General features: G+C 53.6%; 2 protein-coding genes and 1 long non-coding RNA gene across 9 annotated transcripts in view; 1 reads left to right on the forward strand and 2 right to left on the reverse strand.

The window, feature by feature from the left end:
* The window catches only part of STIM1 (stromal interaction molecule 1), a 37,891-nt gene extending 32,062 nt beyond the window's left edge, over window positions 1-5,829 (forward strand). For all 7 annotated transcript variants that reach the window (XM_040426675.1, XM_040426679.1, XM_040426676.1 and 4 more), the window contains one exon: window positions 4,956-5,829. In XM_040426675.1, coding sequence (XP_040282609.1) covers window positions 4,956-5,445 — 490 coding nt within the window. In that variant the 3' untranslated portion in view covers window positions 5,446-5,829. The remainder of the gene's footprint in view (window positions 1-4,955) is intronic.
* LOC120996629 lies at window positions 751-4,640 on the reverse strand. The gene is made up of 3 exons (XR_005777822.1): window positions 2,987-4,640; window positions 2,594-2,695; window positions 751-2,451 (listed from the first exon to the last, which is right to left on the reverse strand). It is a non-coding gene; the product is annotated as an uncharacterized LOC120996629 (long non-coding RNA).
* A 44-nt stretch (window positions 5,830-5,873) lies between the features above and the next one.
* The window catches only part of LOC120996628 (sodium-dependent proline transporter-like), a 31,414-nt gene continuing 20,000 nt past the window's right edge, over window positions 5,874-17,287 (reverse strand). Inside the window, exons 8-15 of the mRNA XM_040426682.1 lie at window positions 12,218-12,321; window positions 11,861-11,985; window positions 11,666-11,778; window positions 10,732-10,866; window positions 10,500-10,599; window positions 9,068-9,186; window positions 7,891-8,064; window positions 5,874-7,635 (exon numbers count right to left, since the gene is read on the reverse strand). Coding sequence (XP_040282616.1) covers window positions 7,477-7,635; window positions 7,891-8,064; window positions 9,068-9,186; window positions 10,500-10,599; window positions 10,732-10,866; window positions 11,666-11,778; window positions 11,861-11,985; window positions 12,218-12,321 — 1,029 coding nt within the window. The 3' untranslated portion in view covers window positions 5,874-7,476. The remainder of the gene's footprint in view (window positions 7,636-7,890; window positions 8,065-9,067; window positions 9,187-10,499; window positions 10,600-10,731; window positions 10,867-11,665; window positions 11,779-11,860; window positions 11,986-12,217; window positions 12,322-17,287) is intronic.

A 17,287-nucleotide genomic window follows, 5' to 3' on the forward strand; every position in this document is an offset into this window, starting at 1 on the left:
TGAATTCTGACTGAAGCTCTGGGTGAGACTACAGTATTAGAGATGATGTAAAATCAGAATAGTGACTACAGCTCTGGATGTGGCTGGAGTGTAAGATGTGATTGAACAACAGAATTGGGGTTGCAGCTCTGGATGTGGCTGGAGTTACTCTGTATTAGATGGGGGGCTGTGTATATTACAACCCGTCCTGCAGCATCTAATGGGTTAAGGTCAGGTGACCCGGTGAGGAGGTCACACGGGGGTCAACTCTGCACGAACCAGCGCTTGCTGAATTTTTGACATTTTAGTACATAAAAGGCAATGGCTGCAGGACGGAGCGCTGCGCGGGCGCCTGCGCCTTCCATACTAAACATGGTCACAAGCCGTCGTCTGGGGGGATGAATGGCAGTAATTTGTAGCATCCCTCACAATCTGCTGGAGGCGCTTCTCCTGCGCAGCGCCCGCACCCTCTATAATACTGCGGGGGGGGGACCCTCAGCTTTATGGCCTCTTACAGACACTTGGCGGAGCGCCCGCACCCTCTATAATACTGTAGGGGGGACCCTCAGCTTTATGGCCTCTCAGACATTTGGCGGAGCGCCCGCACCCTCTATAATACTGCGGGGGGGGGACCCTCAGCTTTATGGTCTCTTACAGACACTTGGCGGAGCGCCCGCACCCTCTATAATACTGCGGGGGGGGACCCTCAGCTTTATGGCCTCTTACAGACACTTGGCGGAGCGCCCGCACCCTCTATAATACTGCGGGGGGGGGGGGGGCCCCCCAGCTTTATGGCCTCTTACAGACACTTGGCGGAGCGCCCGCACCCTCTCTAATACTGTAGGGGGGACCCTCAGCTTTATGGCCTCTTACAGACACTTGGCGGAGCGCCCGCACCCTCTATAATACTGCGGGGGGGACCCTCAGCTTTATGGCCTCTTACAGACACTTGGCGGAGCGCCCGCACCCTCTATAATACTGCGGGGGGGACCCTCAGCTTTATGGCCTCTTACAGACACTTGGCGGAGCGCCCGCACCCTCTATAATACTGCGAGGGGGGGGGACCCTCAGCTTTATGGCATCTTACAGACACTTGGCGGAGCGCCCGCACCCTCTATAATACTGCGGGGGGACCCTCAGCTTTATGGCCTCTTACAGACACTTGGCGGAGCGCCCGCACCCTCTATAATACTGCGGGGGGGGACCCTCAGCTTTATGGCCTCTTACAGACACTTGGCGGAGCGCCCGCACCCTCTATAATACTGCGGGGGGGGACCCTCAGCTTTATGGCCTCTTACAGACACTTGGCGGAGCGCCCGCACCCTCTATAATACTGCGGGGGGGGGGACCCTCAGCTTTATGGCCTCTTACAGACACTTGGCGGAGCGCCCGCACCCTCTATAATACTGCGGGGGGGGGGGACCCTCATCTTTATGGCCTCTTACAGACACTTGGCGGAGCGCCCGCACCCTCTATAATACTGCGGGGGGGACCCTCAGCTTTATGGCCTCTTACAGACACTTGGCGGAGCGCCCGCACCCTCTCTAATACTGTAGGGGGGACCCTCAGCTTTATGGCCTCTTACAGACACTTGGCGGAGCGCCCGCACCCTCTATAATACTGCGGGGGGGACCCTCAGCTTTATGGCCTCTTACAGACACTTGGCGGAGCGCCCGCACCCTCTATAATACTGCGGGGGGGACCCTCAGCTTTATGGCCTCTTACAGACACTTGGCGGAGCGCCCGCACCCTCTATAATACTGCGAGGGGGGGGGACCCTCAGCTTTATGGCATCTTACAGACACTTGGCGGAGCGCCCGCACCCTCTATAATACTGCGGGGGGACCCTCAGCTTTATGGCCTCTTACAGACACTTGGCGGAGCGCCCGCACCCTCTATACTACGGGGGGGGGGGACCCTCAGCTTTATGGCCTCTTACAGACACTTGGCGGAGCGCCCGCACCCTCTATAATACTGCGGGGGGGGACCCTCAGCTTTATGGCCTCTTACAGACACTTGGCGGAGCGCCCGCACCCTCTATAATACTGGGGGGGGGGGGACCCTCAGCTTTATGGCCTCTTACAGACACTTGGTGGAGCGCCCGCACCCTCTATAATACTGCGGGGGGGGGGGGACCCTCATCTTTATGGCCTCTTACAGACACTTGGCGGAGCGCCCGCACCCTCTATAATACTGCGGGGGGGGGACCCTCAGCTTTATGGCCTCTTACAGACACTTGGTGGAGCGCCCGCACCCTCTATAATACTGCGGGGGGGGGGACCCTCAGCTTTATGGCCTCTTACAGACACTTGGTGGAGCGCCCGCACCCTCTATAATACTGCGGGGGGGGGACCCTCAGCTTTATGGCCTCTTACAGACACTTGGCGGAGCGCCCGCACCCTCTATAATACTGCGGGGGGGGGACCCTCAGCTTTATGGCCTCTTACAGACACTTGGCGGAGCGCCCGCACCCTCTATAATACTGTAGGGGGGACCCTCAGCTTTATGGCCTCTCAGACATTTGGCGGAGCGCCCGCACCCTCTATAATACTGCGGGGGGGGGGGGGACCCTCAGCTTTATGGTCTCTCAGACATTTGGCGGAGCGCCCGCAACCTCTATAATACTGCGGGGGGGGGGGACCCTCAGCTTTATGGCCTCTTACAGACACTTGGCGGAGCGCCCGCACCCTCTATAATACTGCGGGGGGGGGGGACCCTCAGCTTTATGGCATCTTACAGACACTTGGTGGAGCGCCCGCACCCTCTATAATACTGCGGGGGGGGGGGACCCTCAGCTTTATGGCATCTTACAGACACTTGGCGGAGCGCCCGCACCCTCTATAATACTGCGGGGGGGACCCTCAGCTTTATGGCCTCTTACAGACACTTGGTGGAGCGCCCGCACCCTCTATAATACTGCGGGGGGGGACCCTCAGCTTTATGGCATCTTACAGACATTTGGCGGAGCGCCCGCACCCTCTATAATACTGCGGGGGGGGGGGACGACCCTCAACTTTATGGCCTCTTACAGACACTTGGCGGAGCGCCCGCACCCTCTATAATACTGCGGGGGGGACCCTCAGCTTTATGGCCTCTTACAGACACTTGGTGGAGCGCCCGCACCCTCTATAATACTGCGGGGGGGGGACCCTCAGCTTTATGGCCTCTTACAGACAGTTGGCGGAGCGCCCGCACCCTCTATAATACTGCGGGGGGGACCCTCCGCTTTATGGCCTCTTACAGACATTTGGCGGAGCGCCCGCACCCTCTATAATACTGCGGGGGGGACCCTCCGCTTTATGGCATCTTACAGACAGTTGGCGGAGCGCCCGCACCCTCTATAATACTGCGGGGGGGGGGGGACCCTCCGCTTTATGGCCTCTTACAGACATTTGGCGGAGCGCCCGCACCCTCTATAATACTGCGGGGGGGGGGACCCTCAGCTTTATGGCCTCTTACAGACACTTGGCGGAGCGCCCGCACCCTCTATAATACTGCGGGGGGGGGGGGGACCCTCAGCTTTATGGCCTCTTACAGACACTTGGCGGAGCGCCCGCACCCTCTATAATACTGCGGGGGGGGGACCCTCAGCTTTATGGCCTCTTACAGACACTTGGCGGAGCGCCCGCACCCTCTATAATACTGCGGGGGGGGGGGACCCTCAGCTTTATGGCCTCTTACAGACACTTGGCGGAGCGCCCGCACCCTCTATAATACTGCGGGGGGGGACCCTCAGCTTTATGGCCTCTTACAGACACTTGGCGGAGCGCCCGCACCCTCTATAATACTGCGGGGGGGGGGGGGGGACCCTCAGCTTTATGGCCTCTTACAGACACTTGGCGGAGCGCCCGCACCCTCTATAATACTGCGGGGGGGGGGGACCCTCAGCTTTATGGCCTCTTACAGACACTTGGCGGAGCGCCCGCACCCTCTATAATACTGCGGGGGGGACCCTCAGCTTTATGGCCTTTTACAGACACTTGGCGGAGCGCCCGCACCCTTTATAATACTGCAGGGGGGGGACCCTCAGCTTTATGGCCTCTTACAGACACTTGGCGCAGCGCCCGCACCCTCTATAATACTGTGGGGGGGGGACCCTCAGCTTTATGGCCTCTTACAGACACTTGGCGGAGCGCCCGCACCCTCTATAATACTGCGGGGGGGGACCCTCAGCTTTATGGCCTCTTACAGACACTTGGCGGAGCGCCCGCACCCTCTATAATACTGCGGGGGGGGACCCTCAGCTTTATGGCCTCTTACAGACACTTGGCGGAGCGCCCGCACCCTCTATAATACTGCGGGGGGGGACCCTCAGCTTTATGGCCTCTTACAGACACTTGGCGGAGCGCCCGCACCCTCTATAATACTGCGGGGGGGGACCCTCAGCTTTATGGCCTCTTACAGACACTTGGCGGAGCGCCCGCACCCTCTATTATACTGCGGGGGGGGGACCCTCAGCTTTATGGCCTCTTACAGACACTTGGCGGAGCGCCCGCACCCTCTATAATACTGCGGGGGGGACCCTCATCTTTATGGCCTCTTACAGACACTTGGCGGAGCGCCCGCACCCTCTATAATACTGCGGGGGGGGGGACCCTCAGCTTTATGGCCTCTTACAGACACTTGGCGGAGCGCCCGCACCCTCTATAACACACTTGGCGGAGCGCCCGCACCCTCTATAATACTGCGGGGGGGGGGGGGACCCTCAGCTTTATGGCCTCTTACAGACACTTGGCGGAGCGCCCGCACCCTCTATAATACTGCGGGGGGGACCCTCAGCTTTATGGCCTCTTACAGACAGTTGGCGGAGCGCCCGCACCCTCTATAATACTGCGGGGGGGGGGACCCTCAGCTTTATGGCCTCTTTGTGTATAGATGTGTTTGGTGTGTACTGACATTACTGTGAAACCTCGCGCCTCATTACAGCGCCTCCCCCGCTGCCTTTTCTGATGGTCTCCTCTGTCCTTATTTCTTAGGGAGTTGAGTCGTTCGGATTCAGATTCTTCCATCCCGTACATGGGCGATTCTCGTCTTGGGAAGATCCCCAAATCCTCGCTGTCTCACCGAACCCTGGAAGAGCTGCCGTCCAGTAGCCAAACCCCCAACGGTGGGAACCGCCAGCTGGAACAGTCCAGTTCGGCGGGGGCCCTCCAGAGACTTTCCGACAGCCCCCAGCTGGAGAAGCTCAGTGAGAAGTCCTTCACCCTCGGAGAGTTCAGCACGGGCGGGACGGGACCGCACTATTCCGACTCTTCCCGATCCCACAGCCCGAGCTCCACAGACGCCGACACCCCTTCCCCTGGCACCGAGGCCAAGCACAACCACTCCAAGAGCACGCGGATCCCACAGCTGGCCGCCAAGAAGAACCCAGGAGACGAGGACAGCGGGTCTACGGGCGAGGACAACGACCCCACCTCCGGCAAGAAGAAGCTGACGCTCAGTCTCTTTAAGAAGCCAAAGAAATAGAGACTCGGTGTGGTCTGCGAGAGCGACGGAAGATGGTGGGTGCAGAGAGGAGCGCTGTCACCCCTCATTACATGCAGGACCGAGGAGGCTGCGAGGTGGGAGCCAGGACCGGGTGCTTCTCCCACTCCTCCCCGCAGTGGGGGGGGCCGGAGGGCACAGGCTGCTCATCCTCCTGTATTTCGGGGCTGATCGCACTCGCCCCCGCTTGCCTCTCCCCGCTTTGCTATGCATGGCTTTCGGGAACCTTTCCTCCCTTTGCCACTGAAAAAAACTGATAAACCCCTGAGGAGGGTGTAGGTAGGTTTTTACTTGGGTGTAGGTGGTGAGTTTTATTTGGCGGGGGATGTTTGTATGACGTTTTCTTCTGTATTCTTTGCTTCTGATGGGCATGCCGAAAAAACACAACACAATAAAATATATATATATAGAAAAAAATTCAATTTATTAATCCTGGTGGTCGACGCTACCGTAGAGCTGACGGTTCGTTACAATGCATCAGACAGTCCTCTGCGAGCTAAACCCAGCAGCAGCTCTCTCCCCTGTACTGTTACACGGTCACTAACCCTCAGCTGTTAGAAGTATGATGTCAGGGTTGGTTTTCAGTTTCTAATAGTACATGTTTGACAGCAGAGCCAGCAAGCAGAGATCTTGAAAAGTTGTAGATCAGAAATCATATGTAATGATGAAGTTGCTTATTATAGCACATCTGGTCGCAGGGGGACCGCCATGGGTGTTACGTGCACCCCTGTACTGTGCTGGCCCCACTGACCCTGTAGTTTAGGGATTATTCTGTACATGAGGAGCAGCAGGTCATGGATGGACGAGTGCCTCTAGCACAGTGTCAGTCTGCTGCACCTACAGCTAGAAGGAAACTCGTGTAGACCTGAGAGCCATCCCGTCATGCAGATGGTATACTCAGTGTCGTGTAGACCCCCTCCCCCCGCCGGTCCTATAGACACTCCTCAATGTTCATGACTGATGACCAGCTGCTAGTATGGAGATTACACCACCATGGTGGTCCGTGGCCCCACAGTGTAGGGTGATGGACTCTGCAGGAGAAGCAGTACCATCTGAGGGTCTAACACTGCGTCTTCAATGTCAGGGGGGTGACCAGAAAGCCTGCAGAGCACCACTGCTCGCCCCCCGGTGCCTCCAGGAACCCTGGAAGATGCCGATCTCTACAGAGGAAGGAGCTTCAGCCGCCACCATCACGTCTTACAAAGGGTTTAATCCCGCTGTGTAATACATCCATACAGGAGCCACGTCTGCTCAGGGCCAAACACGGAACAGCGTTTCCTCTTGTGCGGACTTTATCCCTGTCCGGTGGTGGGAGGAAACTGGGCCCAACCCCGGTCCGGACGAGAGCCTGTAGAGCGGACACGTTCGCCTGGGTCATGGTGTTGCAGAAGTGATGGCGCCCTGGCTGCGAGCCTCTTACAGCCGACTCTCGGTCCATTCCCAGATGTATTTTACAGTCAGCACAACATACATGTAACGTCCGCGTTGCATCAGTTTCCTATTCTTTTGTGGGGCTGCGGAATGGACATACAGATGCGGCCTGTACACGGGGGGGCTGCCTGCATTTTATTTTTAATGAAAGGGCCACATTCCATCTGCATTTGGTGGATCGGATGTGAACCCAATCTGTTTAGGACCCAGACTGTATCTCCAGGATGATTGTTGAACGCCGCCGTTGTCCATGGTCTCCAGCGGAGCCGCCTGAGGTTGTCGTTACCTTGTAACCAGCGTCTATTTCTTATATAGAGGTAAGTCCCTTGTACAACAAGGATTTGTGAGGTCCGGATGTGTCCATCACTGGAGGAGATGCTGGTTGTGTGGACACCAGACCCTTCATCAGTGGAGTTCATCTAACAGGGCTCCACAATGACCTTCATCCAGAGCTAATGGGACCAGACAGCAGGTGGTACTGCAGGAAGCCCCTGTAACACCTCCTGGCACGTGGCGCCATCATTGATATCAGGCAGGTGACTGAAAAGTGAGGTATTTATGGGGTCCCTGCCATGATGAGCCTCAGGCCTCACTGCTGCCCCCATTCTGCCAGACAAGGTCACTGAAGTCTTGGGTGGTCAGGTTCACGGTGTAAGGAACATCGACGACTTCACTGGACTGATCCCGCTGCTCGCTGGCCGTGCGCCAAGAGTTCAACGGGCGGAGAGAATTCTTAAATCTCTGGAAAAAACAGTGGACAGTAATTAGGGGCAGGGCAGCAACTGGCCGACACTGGGGAGGGAGGGGGCGCGGGGCAGCGACTGGCCGACACTGGGGAGGGAGGGGGCGCGGGGCAGCGACTGGCCGACACTGGGGAGGGAGGGGGCGCGGGGCAGCGACTGGCCGACACTGGGGAGGGAGGGGGCGCGGGGCAGCGACGGGCTGATAAACGGTGCCCTTCTCCACACATGATAATTTACAATCAGATTTACTCACGTCAAGCAGCGTCCCGGACTGTTGGAAGATTGCGACTCCGGCCCAGATGGGAATCTGGATGCAGCACAAGGTCCCCATACACACCCCCAGCGCCTTGCCCCAGCGGGGGTACTCATAGCGGCCGTAGCGCAGTGGGGTGTTGTACATTTCCATGAAGATGTAGAACAGAATAAACTGCAAAAATAGAAAGTCGGTGTCTAATACTATAAAATGAAGTGAAAAAGAAGAAAGCGGAGCCGCAGCCGGCACCAGAGGTACGGTCGCTAGTCTATAAGTCACTGGTCGATCTGTTAAAGGGAACCTGTCCGTTACAAAACACCCCCATACTGGAGTAAGCGGAGTATAGTGTAAGTGCCGCCAAGTCCGGTTCTGTCACACTCGCATTCTGACGCTGATGTATCGAGGACGAATGGAAGAGCAGAAATAAAAGCTACATAACCAGCCTCAGCACTGCTCACTTTAGTTTGGGGGCTGTTTCCCTTTAAACAGGCCTTGTGACTTAACTTGGATATTGACTAAGCCAGTAACATCTGCAGGCAGCTGTTTTGGGGTCATTTCCCTCTTCAATGCAGAGCAGAGAGAACCGACCTAACTGGGTGAAAGACATTTGTCAGGCCATAACGGGAAATAGTACCCCTCCGAATCCTAACCTAGGCCTCTCGCCCAGTTCTCTCTGCTCGGATGAGGGGCCATCTCCCAGAAACATTGTCTGCAGATGAGGTGCCGGCTTATTTAATATCATGTCTCAAGGCCTAGTTAAAGGTTCGAACATTGACTCACAGGAGAGCTGCCTTACATCTGGTGGCATCTGAGGTTCAGACTTCTTTTCTTTTTGGAATGAGCTCATTTGCATTTATTTTTCTAGAATCCGCACCCTATAAGACTCCTTATGCCTACTAGGTGCTTTCCAGAAGGGTAAATAGTGCACCCCTATAAGATGAAGGCGCCTGGTGTCTCCGGGCACAGGGTGTTCCGCTGCAGTAAACAGTTATGACCACTAGATGGCGCCCGTGTCCTATATGCAGTCATTGTGTTGTGTTATACATCGCCTGCAGAGGGCAGCACAACCGAACCTGCATAAGATTACACTAAACGCTCACTGGCTCCCATCCCCGGGAGGTTCACCCCAAAACATTTACACCCTCTGAAATAAAGCGATGACTAGAAGGTCACTCACCAGCAGCAGGAGGGGGGTGCAGAAGACCCAGCATGCCTTGAAGAACAGAAGAAGCTTGGTGCACCATGGGGGACATCTGCAGATCATGTCTATAATGTCCTGACAGAACTGGTTAACACCTGGGAGACGAGGAAAGCAATGGGTTAACTGTGAGACTGGGGCAAACCTCTGCACTGCCGCTCGGCTGAGGAGGCTCGGTGGGGTCGTGGGGAACGTGCCTTCTGTCCTCCCCCAAGTGTATAATATCATATAGAACAGATTGGACCGCGAAAATATCTATAGAGACATGAAGGATGAGCACTCCTCTGCTGAAATCCTCTGTGCTGCTCCTTCCACTATGTAACTCTCACCCTGTGACCACCTACCGGATCAGCGCACTCCTCTCCTGAAATACTCTGTGCTGCTCCTTCCACTGTGTAACTCTCACCCTGTGACCACCTACCGGATCAGCGCACTCCTCTCCTGAAATCCTCTGTGCTGCTCCTTCCACTGTGTAACACTCACCCTGTGACCACCTACCGGATCAGCGCACTCCTCTCCTGAAATACTCTGTGCTGCTCCTTCCACTGTGTAACTCTCACCCTGTGACCACCTACCGGATCAGCGCACTCCTCTCCTGAAATCCTCTGTGCTGCTCCTTCCACTGTGTAACACTCACCCTGTGACCACCTACCGGATCAGCACACTCCTCTCCTTAAATCCTCTGTGCTGCTCCTTCCACTGTGTAACTCTCACCCTGTGACCTCCACAAGATCAGCACACTGCTCTCCTGAAATCCTCTGTGCTGCTGTAGACCCTGCTCCTTCCACTATGTAACTCTCAGCCTGTCACCTCCACAGGATCAGCACACTCCTCTCCTGAAATCCTCTGTGCTGCTGGGACCCTGCTCCTTCCACTATGTAACTCATCCTGTCACCTCCACAAGATCAGCACACTCCTCTCCTGAAATCCTCTGTGCTGCTGGGACCCTGCTCCTTCCACTATGTAACTATTAACCTGTGACCTCCACAAGATCAGCACACTGCTCTCCTGAAATCCTCTGTGCTGCTGTGGACACTGCTCCTTCCACTATGTAACTCTCATCCTGTGACCTCTACAGGATCAGCACACTCCTCTCCTGAAATCCTCTGTGCTGCTGGGACCCTGCTCCTTCCACTATGTAACTATTAACATGTGACCTCCACAAGATCAGCACACTGCTCTCCTGAAATCCTCTGTGCTGCTGGGAGTACCCTGCTCCTTCCACTATGTAACTATCATCCTGTGACCTCCACAAGATTAGCACACTCCTCTCCTGAAATCCTCTGTGCTGCTGGGGCCCTGCTCCTTCCACTATGTAACTCTCATCCTGTGACCTCCACAAGATCAGCACACCCCTCTCCTGAAATCCTCTGTGCTGCTGTGGGCCCTGTTCCTTCCCCATGTAACTCACCGTAGAAGAAGGCCATCCCGAGACACATGAAGAGGGTGATGATGATGAGTCCGAAGCTGGTGCTGTAAGAGTCTATCAGGGTGAACCAGTAAATGCCGCCCTGGGGGGAGATAACACCTCGGTACTGAGTGACGCCCGGCTCCTCACCCCACTCACCGTTACCTCGCTGGTTTATGGCATCACCACCTCTCTGTGTCCCCTATAACGTTGGGGGGCAGTTCTGCCGTCTCACCTCAGTAACCAGCAGCAGTCCCATCAGGAAGAAGAAGAAGCAGAGTCCGGCCAGGAAGACCACCTTACGCTTCCAGGGCCGCAGAGACGGAAACTCGTCCAGAACGGCGGTGGTGATCCCCTCCATGTTCCCGAACTGATCGGAGAGAAGAACAGAAGAAGCAATCAGCAGCCCAAATCTATGTGCACCCCGATACTGTGCATGGAGCAGGGCTAGGATAGTACTACCGGACCCAGGACATGGAGGAGGATTGGGATAGTAGTACCAGAGCCTCCAAATCTATGTGCACCCCGATACTGTGCATGGAGCAGGGCTAGGATAGTACTACCGGACCCAGGACATGGAGGAGGATTGGGATAGTAGTACCGGACCCTGTACATGGAGCAGGGCTAGGATAGTACTACCGGACCCAGGACATGGAGGAGGATTGGGATAGTAGTACCGGACCCTGTACATGGAGCAGGGCTAGGATAGTACTACCGGACCCAGGACATGGAGCAGGGCTAGGATAGTACTACCGGACCCAGGACATGGAGGAGGATTGGGATAGTAGTACCGGACCCTGTACATGGAGCAGGGCTAGGATAGTACTACCGGACCCAGGACATGGAGCAGGGCTAGGATAGTACTACCGGACCCAGGACATGGAGGAGGATTGGGATAGTAGTATCAGATCCCCCCCAAATCCATGTGCACCCCGATACTGTGCATGGAGCAGGGCTAGGATAGTACTACCGGACCCAGGACATGGAGGAGGATTGGGATAGTAGTACCAGATCCCCCCCAAATCCATGTGCACCCCGATACTGTGCATGGAGCAGGGCTAGGATAGTACTACCGGACCCAGGACATGGAGGAGGATTGGGATAGTAGTACCAGGTCCTCTGTGCTGGGACTTGTGGTGGTCAGGAGTAGGAACCTGGGGGTCACTTACCAGAGTGTCCACTCCCAGAGTAAAGAGCATCAGGAAGAACAGGATGGACCAGAAGACGGAGCCGGGCAGCAGAGCCAGGGCCTCTGGGTAGGCGACAAAGGCCAATCCTGGACCTGGCAGAGGACAGTGGACAGTCACGGGGCCATGGCCACCACTCAGACAATACAGAGGGACCTCCATACTACATGCACTGACCTGATTCTGCCACCTCCCCCACCGGGACCTTCTTCTTCCAGGCCATGTGACCCAGCACCGAGAAAATCGCGAATCCAGCAAAAAAGCTTGTGCTGCAGTTACCGATGGCGATGACCAGAGTGTCCCTGCGCGACAGAACAGAGCGGCCGTCAGATTACATCTGGGCCGCCTCAAGGACTGAAAGGAAGAGTGGCCCCGGGGCCGACAGCAGCCAATCAGGGCAGGCGCTGAGAAAGGAGAGCTGGGATCTGATTGGTCGCTATCTGCAGCCCCGCCCCTTTCTCATTAAATAAAACCTGTGAGTAGTCCTGCACAACTATCACCCCCAGCGGATGCTCCGAAGTCACCACCACTTACCGGATCACGTTGTTATCAAACTTGTTGTAGGAGGCCATGGAGAGCAGCCCCCCGAAACCGATGCCCAGGGAGTAGAAGATCTGAGAGGCCGCGTCATTCCACACCTGAGACACAAAGATGGCCGAAGTCAGGAAAAGCAAGAGGTGTGGGTGTATATAGGGTAGCGGTGACACCTGGGCGCTCTGTGTGGGTGTATATAGGGTAGCAGTGACACCGGGGTGCTCTGTGTGGGTGTATATAGGATAGAGGTGACACCTGGGTGCTCTGTGTGGGTGTATATAGGATAGCGGTGACACCGGGGTGCTCTGTGTGGTTGTATATAGGATAGCGGTGACACCTGGGTGCTCTGTGTGGGTGTATATAGGATAGCGGTGACACCTGGGTGCTCTGTGTGGGTGTATATAGGAACCGCGGTGACACCTGGGCGCTCTGTGTGGGTGTATATAGGATAGAGGTGACACCTGGGCGCTCTGTGTGGGTGTATATAGGATAGAGGTGACACCGGGGTGCTCTGTGTGGGTGTATATAGGATAGAGGTGGTATCGGGGTGCTCTGTGTGGGTGTATATAGGATAGAGGTGACACCGGGGTGCTCTGTGTGGGTGTATATAGGATAGAGGTGACACCTGGGTGCTCTGTGTGGGTGTATATAGGGTAGCGGTGACATCTGGGTGCTCTGTGTGTGTGTATATAGGGTGGAGGTAGTACCTGGGTGCTCTGTGTGGGTGTATATAGACTAGCGGTGACACCTGGGTGCTCTGTGTGGGTGTATATAGGAGAGCGGTGACACCGGGGTGCTCTGTGTGGTTGTATATAGGATAGCGGTGACACCTGGGTGCTCTGTGTGGGTGTATATAGGATAGCGGTGACACCGGGGTGCTCTGTGTGGTTGTATATAGGATAGCGGTGACACCGGGGTGCTCTGTGTGGTTGTATATAGGGTAGCGGTGACATCTGGGTGCATATAGGATAGAGGTGGTATCTGGGTGCTCTGTGTGGGTGTATATAGGATAGCGGTGGTACCTGGGTGCTCTGTGTGGGTGTATATAGGATAGCGGTGACACCGGGGTGCTCTGTGTGGGTGTATATAGGATAGCGGTGGTATCTGGGTGCTCTGTGTGGGTGTATATAGGATAGCGGTGGTACCTGGGTGCTCTGTGTGGTTGTATATAGGATAGCGGTGACACCGGGGTGCTCTGTGTGGTTGTATATAGGGTAGCGGTGACATCTGGGTGCATATAGGATAGAGGTGGTATCTGGGTGCTCTGTGTGGGTGTATATAGGATAGCGGTGGTACCTGGGTGCTCTGTGTGGGTGTATATAGGATAGCGGTGACACCGGGGTGCTCTGTGTGGGTGTATATAGGATAGCGGTGGTATCTGGGTGCTCTGTGTGGGTGTATATAGGATAGAGGTGGTACCTGGGTGCTCTGTGTGGGTGTATATAGGATAGCGGTGACACCGGGGTGCTCTGTGTGGGTGTATATAGGATAGAGGTGGCACCTGGGTGCTCTGTGTGGGTGTATATAGGATAGAGGTGGCACCTGGGTGCTCTGTGTGGGTGTATATAGGGTAGCGGTGACATCTGGGTGCTCTGTGTGGTTGTATATAGGATAGCGGTGACACCGGGGTGCTCTGTGTGGGTGTATATAGGATAGCGGTGACACCTGGGTGCTCTGTGTGGTTGTATATAGGATAGCGGTGACACCTGGGTGCTCTGTGTGGTTGTATATAGGATAGCGGTGACACCTGGGTGCTCTGTGTGGGTGTATATAGGATAGCGGTGACACCTGGGTGCTCTGTGTGGGTGTATATAGGATAGAGGTGACACCTGGGTGCTCTGTGTGGGTGTATATAGGATAGAGGTGACACCTGGGTGCTCTGTGTGGGTGTATATAGGATAGCGGTGACACCGGGGTGCTCTGTGTGGTTGTATATAGGATAGCGGTGACACCTGGGTGCTCTGTGTGGGTGTATATAGGATAGCGGTGACACCGGGGTGCTCTGTGTGGGTGTATATAGGATAGCGGTGACATCTGGGTGCATATAGGATAGAGGTGGTATCTGGGTGCTCTGTGTGGGTGTATATAGGATAGCGGTGACACCTGGGTGCTCTGTGTGGGTGTATATAGGGTAGCGGTGACATCTGGGTGCATATAGGATAGAGGTGGTATCTGGGTGCTCTGTGTGGGTGTATATAGGAGAGTGGTGACACCGGGGTGCTCTGTGTGGGTGTATATAGGATAGAGGTGACACCTGGGTGCTCTGTGTGGGTGTATATAGGATAGCGGTGACACCTGGGCGCTCTGTGTGGGTGTATATAGGATAGAGGTGACACCTGGGTGCTCTGTGTGGGTGTATATAGGATAGCGGTGACACCGGGGTGCTCTGTGTGGGTGTATATAGGGTAGCGGTGACATCTGGGTGCATATAGGATAGAGGTGGTATCTGGGTGCTCTGTGTGGGTGTATATAGGATAGCGGTGGTACCTGGGTGCTCTGTGTGGGTGTATATAGGATAGCGGTGACACCGGGGTGCTCTGTGTGGGTGTATATAGGATAGCGGTGGTATCTGGGTGCTCTGTGTGGGTGTATATAGGATAGCGGTGGTATCTGGGTGCTCTGTGTGGGTGTATATAGGATAGCGGTGGTACCTGGGTGCTCTGTGTGGGTGTATATAGGATAGCGGTGACACCGGGGTGCTCTGTGTGGGTGTATATAGGATAGCGGTGGTATCTGGGTGCTCTGTGTGGGTGTATATAGGATAGCGGTGGTACCTGGGTGCTCTGTGTGGGTGTATATAGGAACCGCGGTGACACCGGGGTGCTCTGTGTGGGTGTATATAGGATAGAGGTGGCACCTGGGTGCTCCGTGTGGGTGTATATAGGATAGCGGTGACACCGGGGTGCTCTGTGTGGGTGTATATAGGGTGGAGGTGACACCTGGGTGCTCTGTGTGGTTGTATATAGGATAGAGGTGACACCTGGGTGCTCTGTGTGGTTGTATATAGGATAGAGGTGACACCTGGGCGCTCTGTGTGGGTGTATATAGGATAGCGGTGACACCTGGGTGCTCTGTGTGGGTGTATATAGGATAGCGGTGACACCTGGGTGCTCTGTGTGGGTGTATATAGGATAGCGGTGACACCTGGGTGCTCTGTGTGGGTGTATATAGGATAGAGGTGACACCTGGGTGCTCTGTGTGGTTGTATATAGGATAGCGGTGACACCTGGGTGCTCTGTGTGGGTGTATATAGGATAGCGGTGACACCTGGGTGCTCTGTGTGGGTGTATATAGGATAGAGGTGACACCTGGGTGCTCTGTGTGGGTGTATATAGGATAGCGGTGACACCTGGGTGCTCTGTGTGGGTGTATATAGGATAGAGGTGACACCTGGGTGCTCTGTGTGGGTGTATATAGGATAGCGGTGACACCTGGGTGCTCTGTGTGGTTGTATATAGGATAGCGGTGACACCGGGGTGCTCTGTGTGGGTGTATATAGGATAGAGGTAAAACTAAACTTTCCCTTAGTGCTGGATGCGGTGTTTTTCCACAAAAATAATAATTACTGATGTCCGAAGGACTAATTTACACCTGTTAATCCAGCACCTACTCCAATATACCTAATACTTAACTTTTTATTAGTATGCTAGTAAAACGGATTGCTAACTTAACCCTTTCATGACCAAGGGTCATTGATGCCCTAATGTCCAGGTCAAAATTTACAAATCTGACATGCGTCACTTTATGTGGTAATAGCTTTGGAACACTTTTACTTATCCAAACCATTCTGAGATTGTTTTCTCGTGACATATTGTACTTCATGATAGTCATATATTTGAGTCAATATATTTCACCTTTATTTATGAAAAAATCCAAAATGTACCCAAAATTTTGAAAAATTCACAATTTTCCAAATTTCAATTTCTCTGCTTCTAAAACAGAAAGTCATACCTAATAAAATATTTATTACTTAACATTCCCCATATGTCTACTTTATGTTGGCATCATTTTGGAAATGTCATTTTATTTTTTTAGGACGTTAGAAGGCTTAGAAGTTTAGAAGCAATTCTTAAAATTTTTAAGAAAATTTCCAAAACCCACTTTATAAGGACCAGTTCAGGTCTGAAGTCACTTTGTGGGGCCTACATAGTGGATACCCCCATAAATGACCCCATTGCAGAAACTACACCCCTCAAGTTACTCAAAACTGATTTTACAAACTTTTTTAACCCTTTAGGTGTTCCACAAGAATTAAAGGAAAATGGAGATGAAATTTCTAAATTTCACATTTTTTGCAGATTTTCCATTTTATTGCATTTTTTTATTTAACACATTGAGGGTTAACAGCCAAACAAAACTCAATATTTATTACCCTGATTCCGCGGTTTACAGAAACACCCCACATGTGGTCGTAAACTGCTGTACGGGCACACGGCAGGGCGCAGAAGGAAAGGAATGCCATACGGTTTTTGGAAGGCAGATTTTGCTGGATTGGTTTTCTGAACGCCATATGTTTTTTATTTTTCTGCCGATCGTCTTGTGCAAGGGCTCGTTTTTTGCAGAAAGTGTTGAGGTTTTAATTGGTACCATTTTTGGGTACATAGGATTTTTTGATCATTCATTATTACACTTTATAGGGCAAGGTGACCAAAAAATTGGCTGTTTTGGAACAGCTTTCATTTATTTATTTTTACAGCGTTCATCTGAGGAGTTAGGTCATGTGATAGTTTTATAGAGAAGATCGTTACGGACGTGGCAATACCTAATATGTATACTTTTTCTTATTTATTTAAGTTTTACACAATAATATCATTTCTGAAACCAAAAAAAAATGTTTTAGTGTCTCCATAGTCTGAGAGCCATAGCTTTTATATTTTTTGGGCGATTGTCCTAAATAGGGTATCATGTTTTGCGGGATGAGGTGACGGTTTAATTGGTACTATTTTGGGGGTCATAAGCCTTTTTTATCGCTTGCTGTTGCACTATTTGTGATGTAAGGTGACAAAAATAGCTTTTTTTGGCACAGTTTTTTTTTTTTTTTTTTAATAGTGTTTATCGGACTGGGTCTAT

Source organism: Bufo bufo, chromosome 3 (genome assembly GCF_905171765.1).
Source record: "Bufo bufo chromosome 3, aBufBuf1.1, whole genome shotgun sequence".
Lineage (NCBI taxonomy): Eukaryota > Metazoa > Chordata > Amphibia > Anura > Bufonidae > Bufo > Bufo bufo.